This window comes from Ornithodoros turicata, chromosome 2 (genome assembly GCF_037126465.1).
Source record: "Ornithodoros turicata isolate Travis chromosome 2, ASM3712646v1, whole genome shotgun sequence".
NCBI lineage: Eukaryota > Metazoa > Arthropoda > Arachnida > Ixodida > Argasidae > Ornithodoros > Ornithodoros turicata.
Genome location: NC_088202.1, coordinates 117,572,395 through 117,594,199, shown reverse-complemented (window position 1 = coordinate 117,594,199; position 21,805 = coordinate 117,572,395). Strand labels below are relative to the sequence as shown.

Here is a 21,805-nt window from a genome sequence, read left to right as displayed (position 1 = left end):
CAGGAAGAAATGTCCCCGGAAAAAATGTCCCCAGAAGAAATGCCCCCGGAAAAACTGTCTCCGGAAGAAATGTTCCCTGGAAGAAACGTCCCCGGAAAAAATGTCCCCTGAGGAAAATTCACTTTTGGTACGCGTGCTCTGGTTGACTTCGGACGTTGACTTTTTACTATATAGGACGGTGTGAATGTTTGGATTTTTGAGCACCGAAGCGAGTAATCGTACATCCTATTCCATTTCCTAATCAAATATGGAATTCAATGTTCGAATTCCAAATCGAATTGATGCTTCTACTAAACTGAATATATTTGAAGACACCCGGCACATGGAGAACCAAAAAAAGAGTAAGTATAGAAAGTAAGAGTAACTATACTTACGGATAGATATACGTACCGTACATGTTTGTACTCCAATATATGTTGTATATGTATCCAATTACGGTTATTCAACGAGTCGCTTAATTTATTCGTATTCAATTCCATTTTAAAATGACTATTCACACATAGCATTTCTTTGCCTAGGTAGTCGCTGTGCGTCAGTTTTGGTGAATTTATTTCCTCGTGTCTTGCAACAATGCGGCCTGTACAGTCATGGGGCTCCCGAGATGTGATACCGCTAGACATATTGAAATATACTTTTGTCTGTCAATTTTGTTGCTTTTCCCCCCGCTTTTTATTTCCCTCTTTACACATCACCGTGCACGTCGATCTGCGCACTTCTAAAAAAGAACTTGACATGCTCCTGGTCATTCCGAATGACGTCTTCTCTCCTGGTTTGTTGAAACTGGACGTCGTACTACTTTCTGTGACACTTCACATTTGTGCTAATTAGCAGAGAAAATGTTTTTCCGCGTTAGCGCTGCGAAGCAACTATTGCTGTACGCGGTGTACAGGCGTGGACAGAGGACAGCAGGAGGGAGGGTGACAGGGGGTTAGTATGCGTCCTGGGTTGACTTCAGGGCTAAGTGAGCCGACATTCGTCAGGAAAGTCCGACGGAAAACCTAGGGAAAACCTCAGAGAACACACCTGGTGACAGGATTCGAACCCGTGTCACTTTGTATCAACGAACGTGAAATTGATTGCAGTGTATTCCCTACGAGAAATCGCAAGTGAAAGTAGGTCGAGCTTTCAAAGTAAAAACCCTTAGTAAGTGGTTATCAATTTTAGTATTTATTTTGAGCCGGAGGACTTCAAGACCTGCAATATCGCAACCGGGGATTTCGCAAAAATTCCACACGTACCAAAAGTGGATGTTTCTCGAGGGCACATTTTTTGCGGGGGACATTTTTTCCAGGGGACATTTCTTCCGGGAACATTTTTTCCGGGAACATTTTTTCCGGTTCCCCTATTCTGCAATGTCTGCTACCGTCTCCTAAAAGTGTAAAAAAAAAGTAAGAGTCGTCTTTATGCAGAACGAAAATTCAAACTGCAGTTCTTTCTTATTCTCACTGATCAGGCCATATCTTCTGTTTTCTCGACCAACTCGTGGAGTGGTAAAAAGTTGTTTGGATTTCTGTAAAACGCGAACAGCTTGGAGCAGTGTGAATGAGAACTTGAACTGGAAGTCGCAGCAAAAATTTTAATGTAAAAATGGTAGACATTGATGCCAACGAACTCATAATGGAATATCGCTTTGTGTCATTGAGAAAAAGAGAGGACACCAAACAAAGAGACGCCAAACAATTTTTAACGTACACATACAAGAAGGCCTCCAGGAGATATATCAGAATCCTTGCATTTGCGTCAGGCTTCTATTTTCTGACCACACCAGTTGCTGTCGCTGATGCTGAAAGGAGCTTCAGCACAATGAAACTGATCGATCAAGAATATCCTGCGCTCAACCGTGACAGATGTCAGGCCTTCTGAGTTTGTAGTCAACCGAAAGGAAGATTATCATATCTCTAGACTATGACGCATTGATTAACCAACTTGCGAAGAACAAGGCTAGAAAGAAGGGCTTCGCGTAAATGTTCATTGTAGGCTATGCATGCATAATATAAACCCAACATAAATATCGTATTCCAGCTTCTGCATTGTAAGTGAGCCCGGACCTACGTTCGGAGGAGGCCACGTTCTTTGTTGCTACAGCCCTGGGACCCGAGTGCCTTTCGAGCTAGAATCAAGTCTTTTGTCCTAGGCTGCCTCCATGTCTATGAAAATAAAGCTCAAATTGAAATCCATAAACGAGAAGGCGCTATTCGTTCTTCCTACATACAAGCAGGACAAAGCTGTTACATAAACTTCAAACTGACACATTAAGCGGCCTTGGTAGTCGCCATTCATTCCACCTTTCTCACCCTATGACCTTGTTCCAAATGCTCATAACCCCCAAACGCTCAAAACCTCCCAACGCTCATATGCACCGAAAAAAAGTTGGTGGTTTTGAGCGTTTGGTGGAAATGAGCAGGAGGGGAGAACCTGCTCATAAGCACCAAACGTCCAGAACATCCGAATGCTCATATGCACCGAAAGGCGGGCGACCACAAAGGCCGGGTCTTCCTCTCCCGCATTTGGAACAAGGCCATAGGGTGAGAAAGGTGGAATGAATGGCGATTACCAAGGCCGCTTAATGTGTCAGTTTCAAGTTTATGTAACAGCTTGGTCCTGCTTGTATTTAGCCAGAACGAATAGCGCCTTCTCGTTTATGGATTTCAATTTGAGCTTTATTTTCATAGACATGGAGGCAGACTAGGACAAAAGACTTGACTCTAGCTCGAAAGGCACTCGCCTCCCAGGGCTGTAGCAACAAAAAGCGTGGTCCCCTCCGAACATATGTCCGGGTTCACTTACAGTGCAGAAGCTGGAATACGATATTTATATAGGGTTTATATTATGCATACATAGGCCTGCAGTGAACATTTGCGCAAAACCCTTCTTTCGAGCCTTGTTCTTCGCAAGTTGATTAATCAATGCGTCATAGTCCAGAGATATGATAATCATGTTTTCGGTTGACTACGAACTCAGAAAGCCTGACATCTCTTATGGTTAATTGAGCGCAGTATATTCTTGATCGGTCAGTTTTATTGCGCTAAGACTTCTTTCAGCATCAGCGACAGTAGCTGGTGTGGTCAGAAAATAGAATGCTGACGCAAATGCAAGGATTCAGATATATCTCCTGGAGGCTTTCTTGTATGTGTACGTTAGAAATTGTTTGGCGTCTCTTTGTTTGGCGTCCTCTCTTTTTCTCAATGACATAAAAGGATATTCCATTATAAGTTCGCTGGCATCGATGTCTACCATTTTTACTTCAAAATTTTTGCTGCGATTCTCCAGTTCAAGTTCCCATTGACACTGCCCCAAGTTGTTAGTGTTTTACAGAAATCCAAACAACTTTTACCACTCCACGAGTTGGTCGAGAAAACAGAAGATATGGCCTGATCAGTGAGAATAAGAAAGAACTGAGATTTGAATTTTCGTTCTGCAGAAAGACGACTCTTCCTTTTTATTTATTTATTTTATTTATTTATTTTTCACTTTTAGGAGAAGGTAGCAGACATTGCAGAACTGCTTCATGATCTTGTCGCGTTGTCTGTACTCCGCAAAATAAAGAGAGGAACAGAAAGAACAGACGCAATTTGTACAATACAAGCGGTGCAGCAAATGGAACCGCTTTTATGTTCCTCATTAAATGGCATACAGCATTTATTGTTCATTAAGATTAATGTTAATTTAAAAAAGCATGTCTTCCAATTTCGAACAAATGAGGAGTACGAATGATAGCACTTGATTGGCTATGATTCGGTTTATCAGATGTCCACAACGACGCTGCGAGACTATCTGCAAGGGGAAGAAAACGCTGAACCTGCTACGCAGAATCAGCGGTAAGTCATGGGGCTGCAATGCGCGGTCACTGCTCACCCTTCACAAAGCCCTGATCTTGTCACGCATTCTCTACGTGGCGCCATACGTAGACCTCGCGCCCACACAATGGCAGGCCCTTGAGCGCCTTCATCGCGCTGGCATAAGAACTGCGCTTGGCCTCCCAACGTTCTCTAGCGTCACCCAAACGTACCTGGAAGCTAAGGAAAAGCCTGTTAGTGTCCACTCTGAGCTCAAAGGACTCCAGTTTCTGGATGATGCATCAACATCCATCAGCAAGCATTCCCTCTTCACCGGCCTCGAACAGAGGACACACACATCCCTAGGACGCCTGGCTAGTGCCACCAGCTCTCTAGCCAGCAGGGGCGCTCTTCCTCGGCTCCCAGCTAGTCCACCTACGCCGCCGTGGCGGGAGTTCGTGCCCGCAACAACGCTTCACATCCCGGGTCTACGGAAGAAGAGCGAGTCCAGCCCCCTAGTGGCCAGGATGGCGGCTGAGAACCTGATCAGCGCGCGTTTATCACACACATACCCTGGTGTTCACGGATGGCTCCATTGACCACCGTTCCAAAAGTGCTACCAGTGCGTACTACATCCCGTCAATAAACAAGGCCTGGCAAGGGAAATCAGTTCGCTACCCAATCTCATCTACGACGGCCGAACTCCTGGCCGTGCTACACGCAGCTGCTGCGGTTCAAGTCACCGGAAGTCCTAAGGCCGTCTTGCTTACGGACTCCAGAAGTGCTCTCAACAACGTGATAAACCCCATGTGTGGTAGCATTCTGGCCCGATGTATAAGGAGATCGTGTGCCCAGCATAGGCTAACCGGAGGTGAGCTTACGCTCCAATGGATCTCATCTCATGTCGGCATCAGAGGCAACGAACGAGCGGACCAGCTAGCTTCCTCAGCACACAACAGCTGCAGCCCATCCTTAGCAGTCCCGGCCGACACTGACAGGCTCATGGTCGTCAAACAGCTAGTTGAGGTGCGTCACCCTGGCATACTGGACATCATGCAGAATCACCGACCCTCTCTTCCCACGAAAGATCTTCCCCGTGGTATGCAGACAATGCTCCATCGATTACGCACAGGATCTGCGTTCACGAACTCGCAACTGTGCAAGATCGTCTCCAGGGAGGACTCCAGTTGCGGACACTGTAATCATCCGGAGACAATTGCGCATATCCTGACAGAATGTCGTGCATACCATGCCATGCGGGAAACCCATCTTCCCCACGCCAGGCCTGGTATACTGACGGACGTCCTCTTCCCCGAAGGTTCTTGTGCGGAACGACTTTCAAAAACTCGCGGCCTCGTGCGCTTTCTTCAAGCAACGGGCCTAGCGGAGAGACCACTCTAGTGCACCTCTCACCTACAGTGTGCTTCCGTCCCATCAGTACCGGTCATCCTGCCTCTACATCACTTTGAAGTCCTCAACTCCCCTTTCTCCCACTTTCTTTTCCTTTTTTTTGGCTATAGTCGTGACGATGCCCACTTGAGTGCGGCCAACAACGGCAAGCTACCTCGACACCCCCCACAACGACGCTGCTGTATTTTTGGGCGCACGGAACCGCTCGGGACCATTTCTTCCGCCACGCAACCAGGGACCAATTTTTCCGGGACGAACTTTTCCGGGACTATTTTTTTCCGAAACTCCATCCAACATGCTCTACACATTCTCGCTGCTATAGTTATTCTACCTTCGGTCTGGAAGATGACTGGCTTGGTTCTTTGGATGATTGGTTTTCAACTCATTTCTGTTTGCCCACCGTTTCAGGCATTCAAGAACAACATTACTTCCTCGTATAAGTAGAACTCGAAAATTTACGTGCCAAAACCATGAAAATATACCAGATATTTAGACAAAAAAATACGTAAACAGACAAGAACATGCAAACAGACACGTTGTAGCACATGCCAAAACACTCTTCTAATGTACGCTTCACGACGCAGACTTTATACTGTGGAACTGTAGCGAATGCTACAGAACCATTCGATGACGCCAGTGCCTGACTGCGACGCTGTGCACCGTCAATCCTCCTTCCTGCACCGCTACTTCAAGCTCACTGGGTGTTATCGTTGAACCTCTAACATATATTCAATTTAATGTTATTTCTTCAGTTTATTTTTACTACTCGTTTTCTCTTGTGTTTACTCGTTTATGTAGCTTAAGGCGCTATGGAGTAGACGGCGTTCCATGTTGATATCCGTTCATCGGCCACATTTTCTCTTACACGTTTTGTCAACCACACTCTACCTCAGGTAGGCGAATTTAATTCACTGTGATGACGATGAAAGGTCTCGCCGTTGTTGGCCTCACAGAGGTGTGCAACGTCACGACTGACGGCCTGGGGGAATGTGCATCCTGGTCGACTTCTATAGGAACTGTGCCGACATATGATTTGGTCGAAAGACATTTCATCGAAGATCGAAACGGCAGCGGCCGTTTGATCGATTTTTTATTGGTTCATTTGGAGTGTTGAACGCCGGAGTTCTAAATGCCGTTATCCTAAGCAACATTTAACTGCGTGTAACCCGTTTGCTCGTAAACACATTCCTCATGCTAAGCCACTTTGTCAAATAATAATTGATTTCAAGTATTAAACATTCTTGGCAAATAAATAAAAAATAAATTAATGACATTTTTCGATTATTTATTCCTGTTGAATGTGGATAAATTTTAACAATGTATTAATGTTTCTGACAATCAACTGACCATTGTATAGGAGAAAGAACAGTTTTAGTTTATTTACTTTTCGCCTATGTGCAGGTGAATCTAAATTTAGTTCTTGCAACAGACATGTAACCGAAGAAGTCCTAACGTAGACAAGATAAGCAGGGCAGCAGATCCAGTCTTGGGCAAGTTACTTCTAAAAAGTAACTCAGTTACAGTTACTTTCTTGGTCGAGTAACTAGTTAGTTACAGTTACTGAGAGAAAGTAACTTAGTTACATTACAGTTACTTTATATAGAAATGACCATGAGAGGGTGATACAATTGTTAACATTGTAACATTTGTTAACATTTATATACATTTACTGAAGTGCGATAAAAGTTGTCTTGCACTTAACCAGAAGCAGTGTAAGTTAAAACGCGGTTATCCCATACGGAAAATACGACATGTGCATGTAACCTGGCGCATCGCGCTGAAAAAGAAGAGCACGGTGACACACACGCGCTTTATAGCGTGTAGAGAGAGAAACATACACAAGAACAAGGAACACGCCTCAAGATGCTTTTTCAGATTTGAAGTCAACGTCCTGTTTTGTCGAGTATGTCTTATTCCATAGCTTGCACTTTACAATTAAATTATTCTCGTCCTTCCATGATAAAAACTCGAAAGTTACTTCATAAAGCGGCCACGAAAGCTTTATGATAGCAGCAATAAAGCGGATTAGGATTGCACTGGTCGGATTAGCCACTGCACTGGATTAGCCATTGCACTGGTCGGAGCGCAAGTGAGCTGACCGGAAAGTTTCTCTTTCTGCATAATCATTCTGTTGTCCATATCCACAGGAGGCAGGATCCCGTGCTAGGGCAGTGACACTATTACTCACATATGACTCACTCCGACCGTTGAGGGTCACTAACTTCAACTAATATCTGTAGGCAAAGTAGGATTCCCTGCTTGGTCAAGAGCCCAAGGCAAGGGGCACATATCGATTACGGATAAAGAGGAAGACACTGTAAGGGGAAGTAGGGGAAGGTAGGATAAAAAAAAAAGGAACAACATTTATTCAAGTAACTGGTTACATTTTGCAGTTACATTCCCAGAAATAGTAACTAGTTACAGATAAAAGCTACTTCTGTGGAAATGTAACTAGTTACTGTAACTAGTTACACCCAAAAGTAACTAGTTACAGTTACAAGTTAAAAGTAACTTAGTTACTACCCAAGACTGAGCAGATCTTTGTACTTTCTCTATTTTTTTTCGGATAGCGTGCATGTGTAGTGACCCAGATTGCAGATGCATACACTAAACGAGGTTGAACTAAGGTTTTATATGCTGTTAATTTAATATCTTTCGTTGTGCCATGGCGAAATTTCCTTCTTAGCATCCACAGACCTCGAGTGGCTTTCGCGCACATATGGCTCTCCCGTTTCAGACCGTTCCCTTTAAATATGTTACCAGCAATGAGAAGGGCGCTCAGAAGAAACACAGACTATCGGCTGCTCCCAACCTGGGGCAACTTTCTTCAACATGTGTCCGACTGGTTCGTAAATTACAAACGTCTCCCTGCAAAAAAAAAAAAAAAAAAAAAAAAAGATAAGAAAAAGAAATAATAATAATAAAAATGAAAAAAAGCAGAGTACCCTGATTGCCAGCTCCGTATGCTCGAGTCAAAATTTACAGAAAAAGAGGTGCGGATGACACAGTGCATGCAGTTTTGAACTCCCTTCGAACAAATGTCCTTCGAACAAACGGCGTCGATCAACCGGCTTTCGACCAAGCGGCGTTCGGTTAAACGCCTTCGATCAAAGGTCATTTGACCAAACTGCGTTCGACCGAATGGGCGGACACTACGGCGTTCAAACACCCATTGAATCACGATAGATAAAAATAAACTTCCATAAAAATTCGTTCTGGCTACATACAAGCAGGACCAAGCTGTTACATAAACTTCAAACTGACACATTAAGCGGCCTTGGTAATCGCCATTCATTCCACCTTTCTCACCCTATGACCTTGTTCCAAATGCGGGAGAGGAAGACCCGGCCTTTGTGGTCTCCCGGCTTTCGGTGCATATGAGCATTCGGATGTTCTCGACGTTTGGTGCTTATGAGCACGTTCTCCCCTCCTGCTCATTTCCACCAAACGCTCAAAACCACCAACTTTTTTTCGGTGCATATGGGCGTTTGGAGGTTTTGAGCGTTTGGAGGTTATGAACATTTGGTGCATATGAGGCACAACCCCCCACTACTGGGTTTTCTCCTTTGTATTATTTATTTCAACTAACTGCGGCTTAGTGGTCTGGGGTAGCCAGTCTGACTTTGTCGTGACTTAAATACCTCCCCCTTTTTATTATTTTTCTATCACATCACAAGCGCTACTTTCAAAGTAGTTCGCTTCAGTTTAAAGATTTTAAATATTCTCATACCGAATAAGCTATGCCAAGGTTATGTGGTCACGAGTACGATTGGTTGGTTTGCGGGGACGAGGAAAATGCTTTGTGATATTGCGAATTTTGATGTTGTAGCCTCGTTTGCGCATTATAGTTTGCTCAATATATTTATGTTCTCATAGTTTCGACATTCAATGTTTTAAGCGATTTTTCTATCGTCAAGACAAAAGATGAGATACAGGAACGTTTATCTCCCCATTTTACTTGTTCTTCTTTCTTTTTGCCGTCTCACATTTTTTGCCGTCTCGAAGCTCAAGACGGTGACAGCACAGATTTCCTCAATTGTTGGTCGGTCTGTGGTAGTCATGCCAAATTTCGGAAACGCGATCAATAATGATATCTGTCATAAGGTCGTCCTTGCACGTCTTGCTGTTCCACTCTTTGATGAATTTTTATTTCGCAGTAGCTCAGAAACTGCTGGTTTCTTTGTGGGCAATTCGATCCTCGTTTCCAATGTTCTGATCATTACAATGTTACGCAGGCCTCCTAGTTTAACCGCGTGTTGCGGAATCGTTTACGTCCCCTAACTACAAACCACGTTATCCCCGACGTGACAAGCGACACCAATAATGAAATCCCGATTGCTTCCAAGAATACCATAGAAAGCATGCAAAGGTGATAGGATAGGTGTTCCCTTGCATGAATATGCTACCTCAACAAAAACGTGTGCATGGAAACATTTTAGCGGTACCACGTCCACATGTCTTTACACGGACACGGTTTTGACGATGTAGAAGGTAGGATAAGGCAAACGACTTGGTTTGACATAAAAAGAGGCTCCATACAATGTGTCTGAGGAACATGCGTTCAAGGACATGCACTCAAGGTACGGAGCCTCATAGTATTTTTTTCGGTTTTCTTTTTCGTTTGCTTTCCTTTTTTTCTTTTCTTTCTCTTTTCTTTTTGACGGCGACCGAACTAACCGTCTTGATCTAGTGCATTTCAAGTTAATCTGCTTTATGCAAGGCAGCAATCGTCGTTTTGCAACACACCGCATTGTTTGCGCAATATACAAGACATCCAATGGTGCGGTTTATTCCGTTGTAAATGTAACCGATAGACACGAGAAATGTAACTTTTGGGTGCTCTGGGTTCATCAAATATGGATCGTTCCTTGTAACACTGTGGGAAACTCACTGTCTTTACATCATGAAGATGAGTCTTAAGACGTGAATATTAATGACAACTACGTAACATAGGCTAATAATTGACATGCGTACAACAAAGGTCTAAGAAACGTTCATGTTTTGGGTATACATGTCAGTATAACATTGATATGTACCGTTTCCGTTGTCAACAAGCGCCATAACAGTCACGATAACAACCGCGTTGTAATTTATAAATTGTGACTGTAGACTGTTAAGAGTGTCCACGGATTGAAAAAGCAAGTCAAGCGGTAGCTCAGTTGACATGTTTTATGGCACAGAACAACCGCAAGTAATGTGCTGTGAGATACGAAATAGAGTCGATTCGCATCAAAAACCACTTTTGCTAAGTTTCCTATTGCTTCTTTTGTGTGTGTGTGTGTGGGGGGGGGGGGGGGGGGGGGGGGGGGCACTATGATAATTTAATCACTGTAATAAATTTTCTTTGTGTGGGAGAGATTTACTAGACGGATTTCACATGGTACTATACAACAAGCACAACACACACATAACATACACAACACAAGATCAACGATACAGGGCGATGCAAATTGCGGCTATTAACAAATGAGAGGCAATGAATGATAAATGATCATGGATGGGAAAAAATATGGATGGTGAAAAAAATTTCTTTATGTACATATATGATTAATAAAATTTTTTCGCTATATATTTCTTCGATGTGCTCCACTTATACAATACTGCTGAATTATCATGTAATAAGTCATAGTGTTTTGAGGTTATTATGTTTATTGTTGTGTGTACTAGTCTCTACTATAGCTACAGTCAGCTAAAGTAAGCTACAGTTGTAGTAAGTTATTAGGGTTGCAGTGAGCTACAACGGGTTCAAGGTGTTCGGTTGTTTGTTGCTGTGTATGTTAGTCTGCTTATCAACCGTTTTTGCTCATCACCCGCAGGTCTAGTAACTAATAATTGGGGGTTTAGGTCGCGAGGCAACGGAGCTCATGGACTAGTAACTGCTATGTTATATATGTAAATTGAGTGTAACATGGGACTGCGTCTCTCGTAGTGTATTATCATAATAATAATAAATGTATATATATAAATGACAATGACAGTAAATGTTATGTCTCACATCGACGACTTCGGAAAAATAGTCATTCCATCATACACCTACAAAAAAAAGCTCTGCGCAAAGTTTGAGCGCTGTAAAACGCTTGGGTCAAAGTTTGACTCTTGGACGAAAAGGGCTGTACAGGGAACGTCAAAGAATGCATGAACATTCATTATTTTCTGCCTCGTGATACGGCTTGGGACAAAAGTGTACGGAACATGGCGCTGGCGTATTTCTTCATCGGAGCGGCAGCCTACTAGATATCAGGAAGAGATCGAATAAGAAACGGGTGACCGTCTATTCCATTCATCTCTCAGTATCTGTGTCCACTGCTGCTTGCTACCTGGCGGTCGCTCCAATGGAGAAATGCCGCACCCCGCTGTTCCGTAAACTTTTGCCCCAAGCTGTACCAATCTTTTCAAAAGTAAATACTAAGGAAAGTCATTCGACCTCATCAGGATTTATCTGAGCTGAAATGTGAAGCCGAACCATTACGAACAGACACAGGCCTATGCTATGCCTGCAACTTAAAATATGTTTAAAAGTGTTCCTCTTAGAACATACAGCATGCAGAAGAAATACAGCGAGTGACACTCTTAAAGCATAACCACTCGATCGTCCTACGCAGTGCGGGGAACCTATAGAGGTCCGTGAATAGTCAGGCAATCCATGAGAACCCAAAAGTGAATTTAGAAAAATAAAGTGTAAACACACATCTAGAAATGGTAACACGTGGGCGTGGCGATGACCCACCTAAATGCGTAGTCGGGAGTGCACGTCGGTCGTAAGTCTGTAGAATGGCGTCGAGCATTTCCAGGTCGCCAGGGCTTTCAGGAGAGCGCCTGCGGAGTGAATTAGAAAGTCGGATTGAAAATTGCTCCCTCTTTTATATCAATCTACGTTGGCGAGGCTAATAGGAAGATATTGCCATGCGGAACGCGAGTAAAAATGCCGCTCCCTAAAAAGCATTATTCGGCGAACTTCAGCCGACTAAATAGAGCAAAGAAGCAGCACACATGATATCGGTGTGTGAGTTGTTTTGGAGCCACAGACGTACATTTCATCGATGAAACACAAACGTATATTACACGGTAAGTAAAGCTAATGGTGTTAGACCGTGATCTATATGAGATATGAGCTTCGAGAAAAAAAGTACAGCGAGAAAAGTGGAATACGAAAGACAACAAGAATTCGACAACAAGCTGGTGAATAAGAGTACAGGAAGATCGAGAAACACTCTGCTAATAACAACAAAACAGTTGCAGCATCAAGCCCCAAGCAGCAAAATGCACCGAAAGTGCGAGTGCATAAAGGTAAAGAAGTAGTTTGCAGTTGTTTTTTATACGAACATTTTAAAAAGCCCTTTATTCTTGCGTAAGCGATAAGAATATCGACCATAGCCTGTGTGCACGTTAACCTTATTATTTTTAATTCGGGCTGGACAACAATAATGCGCTCTCAAGCAAGATACAAAGCAAGCTTGGGGACTAATTACCAGGCATCACTCAGTGCTCAGAATAAAACGAGCTGTACGTTGTTGGAGTAAACGCAAGCTGTCCTTATCACGTCATGTCGCCAGAGATAGCGGTCCAGCAACAGATTCCTTTCTTGTTTGAAACGGGGGGGGGGGGGGTCTACCGGGCACATTGCCATAATGAAGTGTACTCTGCATTGCTGCTGTAATGCGTCTGGCTCTGCGAACGCAATTGGATAATATGGCAATCATTAAGATGATGAGTACGGTGGGCAGGACTTTAGCGTGCCTCATTCTGCACAAAGATACAAGACATGAATTGTATTCGAACACGACCTGTGACGTGTTGTGATGATGCACCCGAATGTCATTTTACCTGGAAGCAAATACAGTGAACCTTCACTAGTATTACCGGTACAACGCATTCATATTTGCCTTTCATGGCGCCGTGGCTTAGGTCATTAAACCGCATGACTAGTAAGCAGAACATCGAGGGTTCGACACCCTCCGGCGCATCACTGCCCCATCATACGCGTGTTCATGTTGTCGTCCAGACGACATTCCTTTGCATGCATTGTCAGAGTTCGTCGATTGCTCGGCATTGCATTCGTTTCTGCCTTCTGTAGCGCTGTCGCTTACGTGGCTAATGCGCCTGTCTAATAATCCGGAGATGGTCCGTTTTACCCCCTCAGATGCCAAGCTGTCCCATCATTCGTATATTTATGCTGTAGTCAGGAAGACTCTCTTGTGCACGCACTGTTCCTCTATACGTCGCATTCGTTTTTGCCTTTCTTGGCGCCGTGGCTTAGGTCATTAAAGCGCATGCCTAGTAAATGCCATATTCTGACATGCTCGCTTTATGACAGCTTTTCTTGGGAACCGTTTCGCGATGTAAATTAACCTCGCTAGTATGACAATCCGCTTATATGACAGTGATCGAGATCTTTGTCACAAGTGAGGTGAAACACAGGTATTATCTTCCCGTTATTATGACTGAGTCACATGAACCCTCAGATTGGTCCAAGGGAGAGGCTACCACGTGCCTCAGGCAGAGGGTGACACATGTTAAAGCTGGGCGCAAAGGTTTGGGACGACTCCTGATATGTGTCGACCTCGGGATTACTCAAAAGCGCTTTAAAAGGCAGTGACCACGGGATCAGGTCAGATTATGCTGCTAATGTCGTGTACGAAGTCAAGAGGACGGAGTTGACAGCCAGAATGGCTTTGCATCTGTTTTAAACCGAGCCCTTCTTCCCACCAAAAGCAAGAACGGACTAAATGCGCGCAAAGGGAGCTATCCCTGGATGTAAAGAAATCTACCATCACCACTGTCCTGAAGGAATCAAGACATTATAACATATGTGAACAATTGATGATGCCATTGTCCATTTACGAAACTTGAATTGCAAGAAGCAGACATTGGTAACGGACTTTTTCGGAAAATAAATCATCCTAATTACGTAGACTTTTGGCCTGCGTAGCGGAGTGGTCCGCGAAGGGTGCCTTTCTCGTTAGTATGACAATTCGGTTTGCGATCAAAATCCGCGGGAATGGTGGTGGTCATAGCAACGAAGGTTCGACAAAAGCGAAATGGGGCTGACTAGCTGGTACATGACCGAGAAATAAAATCGGGTTTTATTGTTGTCTCGGCTTTATTTCGCAGTAACGAGGGTTCACTGTACCTTTATCGACAGCAATCGTGACTAACGGCGAGCACTATGGTATATTTGTAGGGACATTAAACTAGGTTACATAAGAAACAAGTGGATGTACTAGTTCAAGAGCTACAAGGACAGAGTCTTTATGGTAACGTAGCTAACTAACCAAGCAGCAAAATGTACTGAAAGTCGAGTGCAATAGGGGTGGACGGGTAGGTGGAAGGCCTTGAACAAACTCGTGAAACCAAACAACACTGATAAGACACATACCGTCCACCCCTGTTGCACCCGACTTTCAGTATATTGTGCTGCTTGGGTAACGACCAAAAACGAAGGTCGAGGGAGAACGAAAAACACAACAAACTTCGAAATCGAGATCTCAGATAACGCAGCAAAATCTCAGATAAAGTGATAGGAATAAGCCACAGAGTGACACATAGATCGAGGCCTAACGAAAAAGGAATGATACCAAATACAGTCAGGAAGATACAATTAGACATAGTTGACCACCTGAGGACATCTCACAACATAACCGAAAGGGTAGGCGACTAATGCGGTATATCCAACACCAATAGTATGAACGAACACCAGAACATCGGTGACCCTTCACTTATTACACTCGCCTTTCGTTCATAGCTTTGCCATAGTTTTTTTTCTTTAGTTCGTAGTTGAACGCCTCGTTGTCCTTACTTTAATGTATGCAGCGTACGGTGTTGTCATTAGCCCAGCTTACAAGGTACTGACAGTTTATTTCTACTCGTAGAGTATCCCCGAAGCGGTTGGGAAAAAATAAAAAAGTAATGCTTTCCTAGCTGCGCTCCTTCAGGCCTATCTAGTACAGCGTCGTACTCGCTCATCAACGATTCCCTCTGTATCGTGTGATCTATTACATAGATGCTGCTACGTAAATAACCACCTCACAAAGCTGGTCGAGTGTTTAAAAAACTGCGTGTCTCCGAACATAAATTCATCTGTATAAATTCGTCTACAAAAACTATTGCATTGTGAAAGGCGTCGTCTTCATAAGTCTTGTTGTTACACATCTGTTGCTTTACTGCCATTGTTGGTAGCGACGTAACGACAATAAAACTGGTTGCTGGTTGATGGTGGAGATGGCAGTTCAGATGATCATTCCATACATTCCATTACATTCATGAACTCCATGTGACGTTGTTCTAGTGTCTCTTTCCATCTTTCTTTCTTTCATTCCTTTTCCTTTTTTCCTTTTCGTTTTTTCCCTTATTTTTTATTGGAATTGAAAGTCGGCTCTTTGCCTGGCTAACCTTTCCTTTCTTTTTCTTCTTAATAAGCATATACCCCCCTTCCATTCACTACAATTGGCACTGACAGACTGGCAATTCACTATCTACAAATGGCCCTGGGGCAGCGCCCAGCCTGCTGGCCGGCATCAGCACCATCTCAACATCATTTCTTTTTGTGTGTATTGCTAGTTGTTGCCATTAGAGAAGAAGGCTGGTATGATCTATTGGCAGTGTAAGATACCAATACGATACACTAATTAAATATTAAATAGTACTGAAACCTCTTCCAATGGAGAAAAATATATTACTAGAACGGTTTCCGTGTCTGGAGTTACCTCAGGCTCCCCGACGAATCGAAAAGATAATGAACTGGCAATATCAAAATATCATTTAATTTATGAACAAAGCATTAAAACGCAAGCAAGCCGGTGTAAGGACGTTGATGGTATCATGTCCTTGCGCTAGAGGTGGTGGTAGGAACAGGAACACAAAACTTGCCTACCTGTCTACGTGTGCTTTGTGTTCAACTTGTGCATCAACATCATTTAATTGTCCTTGATTGAAGCAAGAGCCTCAGGTCGGAAGTCGCAACTGCTTCGAGCAGAGACTGCTCTTCTACTGAGTGTTCTTCTACCCAGGAGTAGAACACTCTCTGTTCAAAGCCTTGGTGGATCCCGACCTATTTTTAATTTGCGTCCCTAACAAATGTAAGAGAAAGGCAGACATGGGAGACATAGATGTGCTGCACGTAGCAACACTGTGCAAACGACCCATGTCATCTGTTACGCAACGTTTAAAATGGCTGGGACTGCGAAATTGTGCGCCTACATTTCCGCGTGCATAGGTCCGGAATGTCGATGTGAACGGCTTTATGTGAAATGCGGCTCCGATGTAGCGGGCTCTGCGTGATGCTCTATACGACGCGGGGCTGAGATAAAAACTGCCGCGAGTGAAACAACGCCATTCGTCGGTACGATCTTTGGAATGGATCACAAACGCGTCGTTTATAGGAGACATAGGTATACACGTAAAATAGGTTTCGAGTACTAGGCCATTCGCGGTTCACTGCAGCGTAAATGTATTGCAGAGCGCATATAAAGTTTACGAACGAGGTCTGTTGGCCAATGCGCGATGTTTTTCATGGAAGCACGCGTGCTGGTGTCATGCTCACTTCCAGAGCAAGCTTTTTCTCTTTATATTTATTTTCTTCTTGGGGAGTCGGAACTCCTTCCCCAGAGTATAGGGGCAAGCTTAAGTTCGAAGGATTGGTACATCGCCTACTCCGTGCACGCACAAAAAAAAAGGGGGGAAGAAACCGTAATTATGCGACATATACTAACTGTGACCAGACACGGGTGTAGGGGGAAGGGGTGGAATCGGACATCATGGAGCCTCCTCAATTTCTGTCATCACTAGGGGCTTCAATTAACCATAGCTGTACGTAGCATGCTGTCCAAGACCGGACTCCCACCCACATCCCAGCCCCTTAAAAAGAGAGACAATGAATTGGCCCTGTCTCCCTTTCTGTTTTTTTTTTCCTTTTCTTTCTTTTCTTTTTACAAGGAATAGCAAGTCGGCTCCTGCCTGGCTGACCTTTCCTTTTTACTTGCCTCTTTTTTTTTTCGCAATAAACATATCCCCCCCCCCCTGTATTATAACATATGCCAACAACAACAACAAATAAATTAATGATAATGAATGGGGCCACATAAGGTGCGGCCCACTACTCCAAGGCACAATGGGCAGGATGAGATGTGTCCTCATGATGAGGTGATGAACGATGCTAAATAGAGTCGATAGTTAGTGGAGTCAGTAAGACATCAGAACGGTAACATATGCCAAGTGACAATGCAGTGCCGAATAATTAATATGCTGAGAGATTTCCTTAGAGCATTCCGTTAATCAAGCAATGCCCAACGTTTCTCTGTGTGATTATCAGATAGAGACATATTTAGATTTGGAATGCGTTTCGTGTCAGAGGGATAGTGACGATACCAGTGAATACGTCCATGCGAAGTTTGAGATTTTGCTTACCCTCGACGAATATGCAAATGCAGTAACAGGACTGCCTTGCTAGGGAGATTTCCTGCCACTCTACCCCATATCTGGGCATCAAAAAGGGTGGTGGGGCACTCCGGCGAGACCGGCTACTACAGACCGATTACATAAGAACACTTGAACAGGAACACCTTTAAATGATGTCTCATACTTTATTCTCTTACTGGTCTTACCGTTTTGTCTTACTGCTAAAAGTAAACATATTGCAGTGGTCATTTATCCTTCTACGTTTGTTTGCTTCAAACATTCTGCATGCACGCCACGACAAAGACGTTGAAAAGAAACATCATTTTCGCTTGGTGTTAAGGAAGTTTCAGTCTTTTATAAACAAAACCCAACACATAGTTCTGTATCACGGATACAGTCCAAACACATCAAGTCTCCGTGACCAGAATCGCTCATGACGAATCTCCATTCGTATCACTTCGTCTCCAGGAATCTTGGAAGCAATGAACTACTTTTTCTTTTCGCGAAACAAGGTTTCGGATATTGTGCGGTAATTTAGAATATGGAAAACAGGCATATCGGTTCTGGTAAACCCTTTGATACGACAGCACGTACGTATTGCCTACTGCACTTACGTGTCATACAAGGTTATGAACTAAGAACCTCGTACGTACTGCACAGCAAAGAGTTATGGTAAGGGCGTCCATACGACGTGAAAGCTAACATCACTAAGCTAGCTACACGAAGAGCATCAAACATAATTTCCTAGCTGGTATACAGCGGGAAATTGTCACTCATTATTCCAAACATATTTCATTTTTTCATGACGCCTGGTCATGCTTAGTGCAAGCCAGGTTATAGAAGCACGCCCCAAGTATTAATGCGGACAATACGTCATGAAGCCATTCCGCCTTTATTGGTTTACAGGATGAACGTCTCGCTGCAGACAGACAGAACTCTACAACGCAGGTCGGAACACTTTGTCATTAATTATGGTATCTAAATAATACGTCGCGTACTGTCACTTGAAACGTTATCACCACCACCACCATCATCATCAGAAGGAAAGGATAAACGGAGGCGTCATTCCACCAAAAAGTGAAGCTGGAAATCGGGGCCAGTCGGATGACGTCATCGCTAGTTTTCCGGTTTCGATTTTACAGTTGTATGCATAGCATAACTTCGGAATTCCTGGATCGGTCTGACCGTCCCAGTGGTCCCAAAACGGGCCTGTGCAGAGCCTCCTGATTTGCTTTTCCGGGTAACGTGGCCCTTACTGTGCATCAAGAAAGCTAAAGCTCACCCCCTGTCGATGCATCATATACCCCTAGCTTTTCTCTTCTTCCCAATGCTTTAGGGATCCTTCTCCTCTTTCGTACGTGGTAGCAGCAATGCCTATAATCGACGTGAACTGCGCGTGACGAAAAGTTCATCGGGCCTCGTCCCCGGGTCGCCATCAACCATGAACTCTTATTTCGGCCCATTACCGTCCTAAAGCCCAAGCGAACCTCTCTCTCTCTCTCTTGCCTTTCTTAGACTCGCCCGCTAATCCAACCCCCCTTCACAACATCTCATCTGGCTCAACCCGTATGCAAGTGCCTCAGCTGCTCACGTCGGCTACCACATGATCATCTGCGCAACGTCACCTCCGCGATTATGCCTGATTGCAATGTCACACTGAAAACAACCTGGGTCTTTCCATTTCATTTCAGCACTACATTTCTAATCGTGTCATCAAAGCTACGTATTTTATTTTAAAGACATCCGGTGATTTGGAACCACATTCTATGATGCATCTATGATGCATATATGCAAGCATGTGAATATGGTCTATTGCGAGACCGTGAGGTCGACGAAAGACCCACGTTCAACTTGCAAAGGAAAAAAAAATCGATCATTCACAAAATGCCATGAGCAATTCCTACGAACTGTGTGAGACTTCCCACTCGCTGCACCGAACTTACCGATGCTGCCCGTCGACACATGACACTGCAAGGAGCAATAGCGGAAGAAAATCCGGCGACATAATCGTAGCGAGCACTTCCCGCTTACGTCGACGGAGCCGAATGGAGGCCGAGGGGTTCCCAAGAATTGCTCCAACGCGTTCGATGTCAGACGACCAGATATTTTCTTCGCCGCTTTTTTAACGTTTCCTCGTGTGGGCATGCGCGGCAGACGCAGCATGAGGACTTGCGCGTGCGCTTCAGTCACTTTCGCTCCACGTGCAGGACGCGGTTATGAGCAACGTGTAGCGCTTACTGACACCTGTCGTCGACGACTCTCTGTGTGTTAAGTTGGGGCCAGCGGGGTAAACAATATATTGCCCCGTGTCGCCAGTGGTTTTGTTTTTGTTGAGGTGGCTGTTCTTATTAGGTGCCGCCGGGTGTTTACTTTCCCTCAGCTGTTCGAGTCGAGGGGAAGAATGTCTTGTGACACATGTGGGAAGGAGGGAGGGAAAACATGTAGGGTGTGGAGCAGTCAATGCGGACAGTGGAAATGGTCTACGTAACGATTGTAGCCTTACTTCACTTGTGTTGAACCCTAAAAAAAATATATATAAAAAAGAGCAGGACATGTGGAGGAAAAGGCTGACATTATGGGTGATGCGTCAACGTAGAACATTATTCATTGCTTGTTTTTTCACAAAACGTTACATGTGATGGAACAACATGTAAAGTAAGTGGTGGGAAGCAACATGTCAGAGGCACAGATCTGAACCTGTGACTCGTGCTCACTCATCTCCAGCTCATTCCTTGTTTGCTGACTCATGCTGTCGCACTTCTTGCTCAGTTCGCCTTTCCTCACTCTGCGTTTACTCACTATTGCTCAACTCATTCGTCACATTGAGCATGAATGAGCACGAATGAGCATGCTGAAGTTTTGCCGAGGTATGGTCAAAGGTAGCGCACAAGGGGCAAAAACGGAGTGAGGACTCCAACGCATTTCAGTGTTATACTTGTAGAGGAGATGGTGTTCCCCTACACGAGTCCTGAAGAATTAGGAAGTACAAAGAAGCAAAGTGAAAAAGAAGAAATGAAGAAAGAAGAAAAAGAAGAAAGAAAAAGAAGAAAGAAAGAAAGAAAAAGAAGAAAAAGAAGACTAAATTCACCCGAATAGGTACAATCAACCCAAGTACACATAGTGGTAATTGGGTACGATCGCAAATGTGGTACTGTATGGCCGGACCTGCTGAGCGAAGAGCAGCGACACGCCATTGAGTAGCCTTGCTTAGACAATACAGGAAAACGGAGATTTCACTCCAGCAAATCAAGTCGACTTGTTTTTGATCAGCGCATGAAAGCATTCGAGGCTAGAAAGGGAAACTCTTATCCCTCGACGACGAGTCTTTAAGCACTTCGCTGGTGTGCCTTTTTGCCACATGGATCTTCTTTCTCGTTGGGATCTTCTTTCCCTTTGAGTAGTAACTCCGATTATTCCTTTGTGCCTTTCGTGTCTCTTTCCTCGGCGCTCTGCCTCTACATGTCAATCAACACATTTCTCGTAACTTAAAATGAACATGATTGAGAACGTACAGGAACAAAGACGGCACACACGCTCTCCACATTCTCGCACTAGTAACTTAAAGTTTTCCATTCTGTTTTGATATGCGACGCTTTTTACCAACATAACGGCACTAATTTTATTCGCTGTCTCTTCACACAGCACTCAGGATTTATTTCAGGTTGGCACCAAAGACCAAACCAAGCTCTGGCTTCTAAAACTGAATGACTGAACTATAAAAACCTACTAAACAACAAGAAGAGAATGTACCCAACTACCTAATGTTGAAGAAAAACTGGCTTTCGAAACTCCAGATCGGTTTATTTGCCAAACGGGTTGTTATCGTTGTTTTAAAGGAGTTGTTGTGAAGACTTTTCGTAGACTCCCGAGCAGTTTTCAGAAACTCGCCATGCCTCCTTAACTTAATGTTTAGTTCATCTTCGACACGCAAAACGTTAAACAGTACACTCTTTGAATCGCCTAAATGTGTGAAATGTGTGGGAGGGCGCTACACACTTCGTTTGTCCGCTCATCGTGGAAACTATATCGATACTCCATAACGGCAAACCTGAGCGGGGCAAAAAGACATAGACAACACCACACAGCGTCTCAGCTGCCACTTCAGCTGCAGTTGTGCCGTGTTGCCTGTGTTTTCGCCCCGCTCAGGTTTGCCGTTGTGGAGTTCATCCACCAGCTTGCCTGTGTCTACGCTATTTTATCTACACCGATCACCAGCAGTTCTGTTT

General features: G+C 44.1%; 1 protein-coding gene across 2 annotated transcripts in view; it reads right to left on the bottom strand.

Moving 5' to 3' along the window:
• LOC135383977 (glycine receptor subunit alpha-2-like) overlaps positions 1 to 19,659 on the bottom strand; it is a 57,534-nt gene extending 37,875 nt beyond the window's left edge. The window contains exons 1-2 of one of the 2 annotated variants that reach the window (XM_064613249.1): positions 19,523 to 19,659; positions 11,914 to 12,002 (exon numbers count right to left, since the gene is read on the bottom strand). In XM_064613249.1, the coding sequence (XP_064469319.1) occupies positions 11,914 to 12,002; positions 19,523 to 19,584 (151 nt within the window). In that variant the 5' untranslated portion in view covers positions 19,585 to 19,659. Of the gene's footprint in view, positions 1 to 11,913; positions 12,003 to 14,316; positions 14,379 to 19,522 lie in introns of those variants that run through there. The other variant, XM_064613250.1, reaches the window with a different exon arrangement.
• Between the last annotated feature and the right edge of the window lie 2,146 nt (positions 19,660 to 21,805).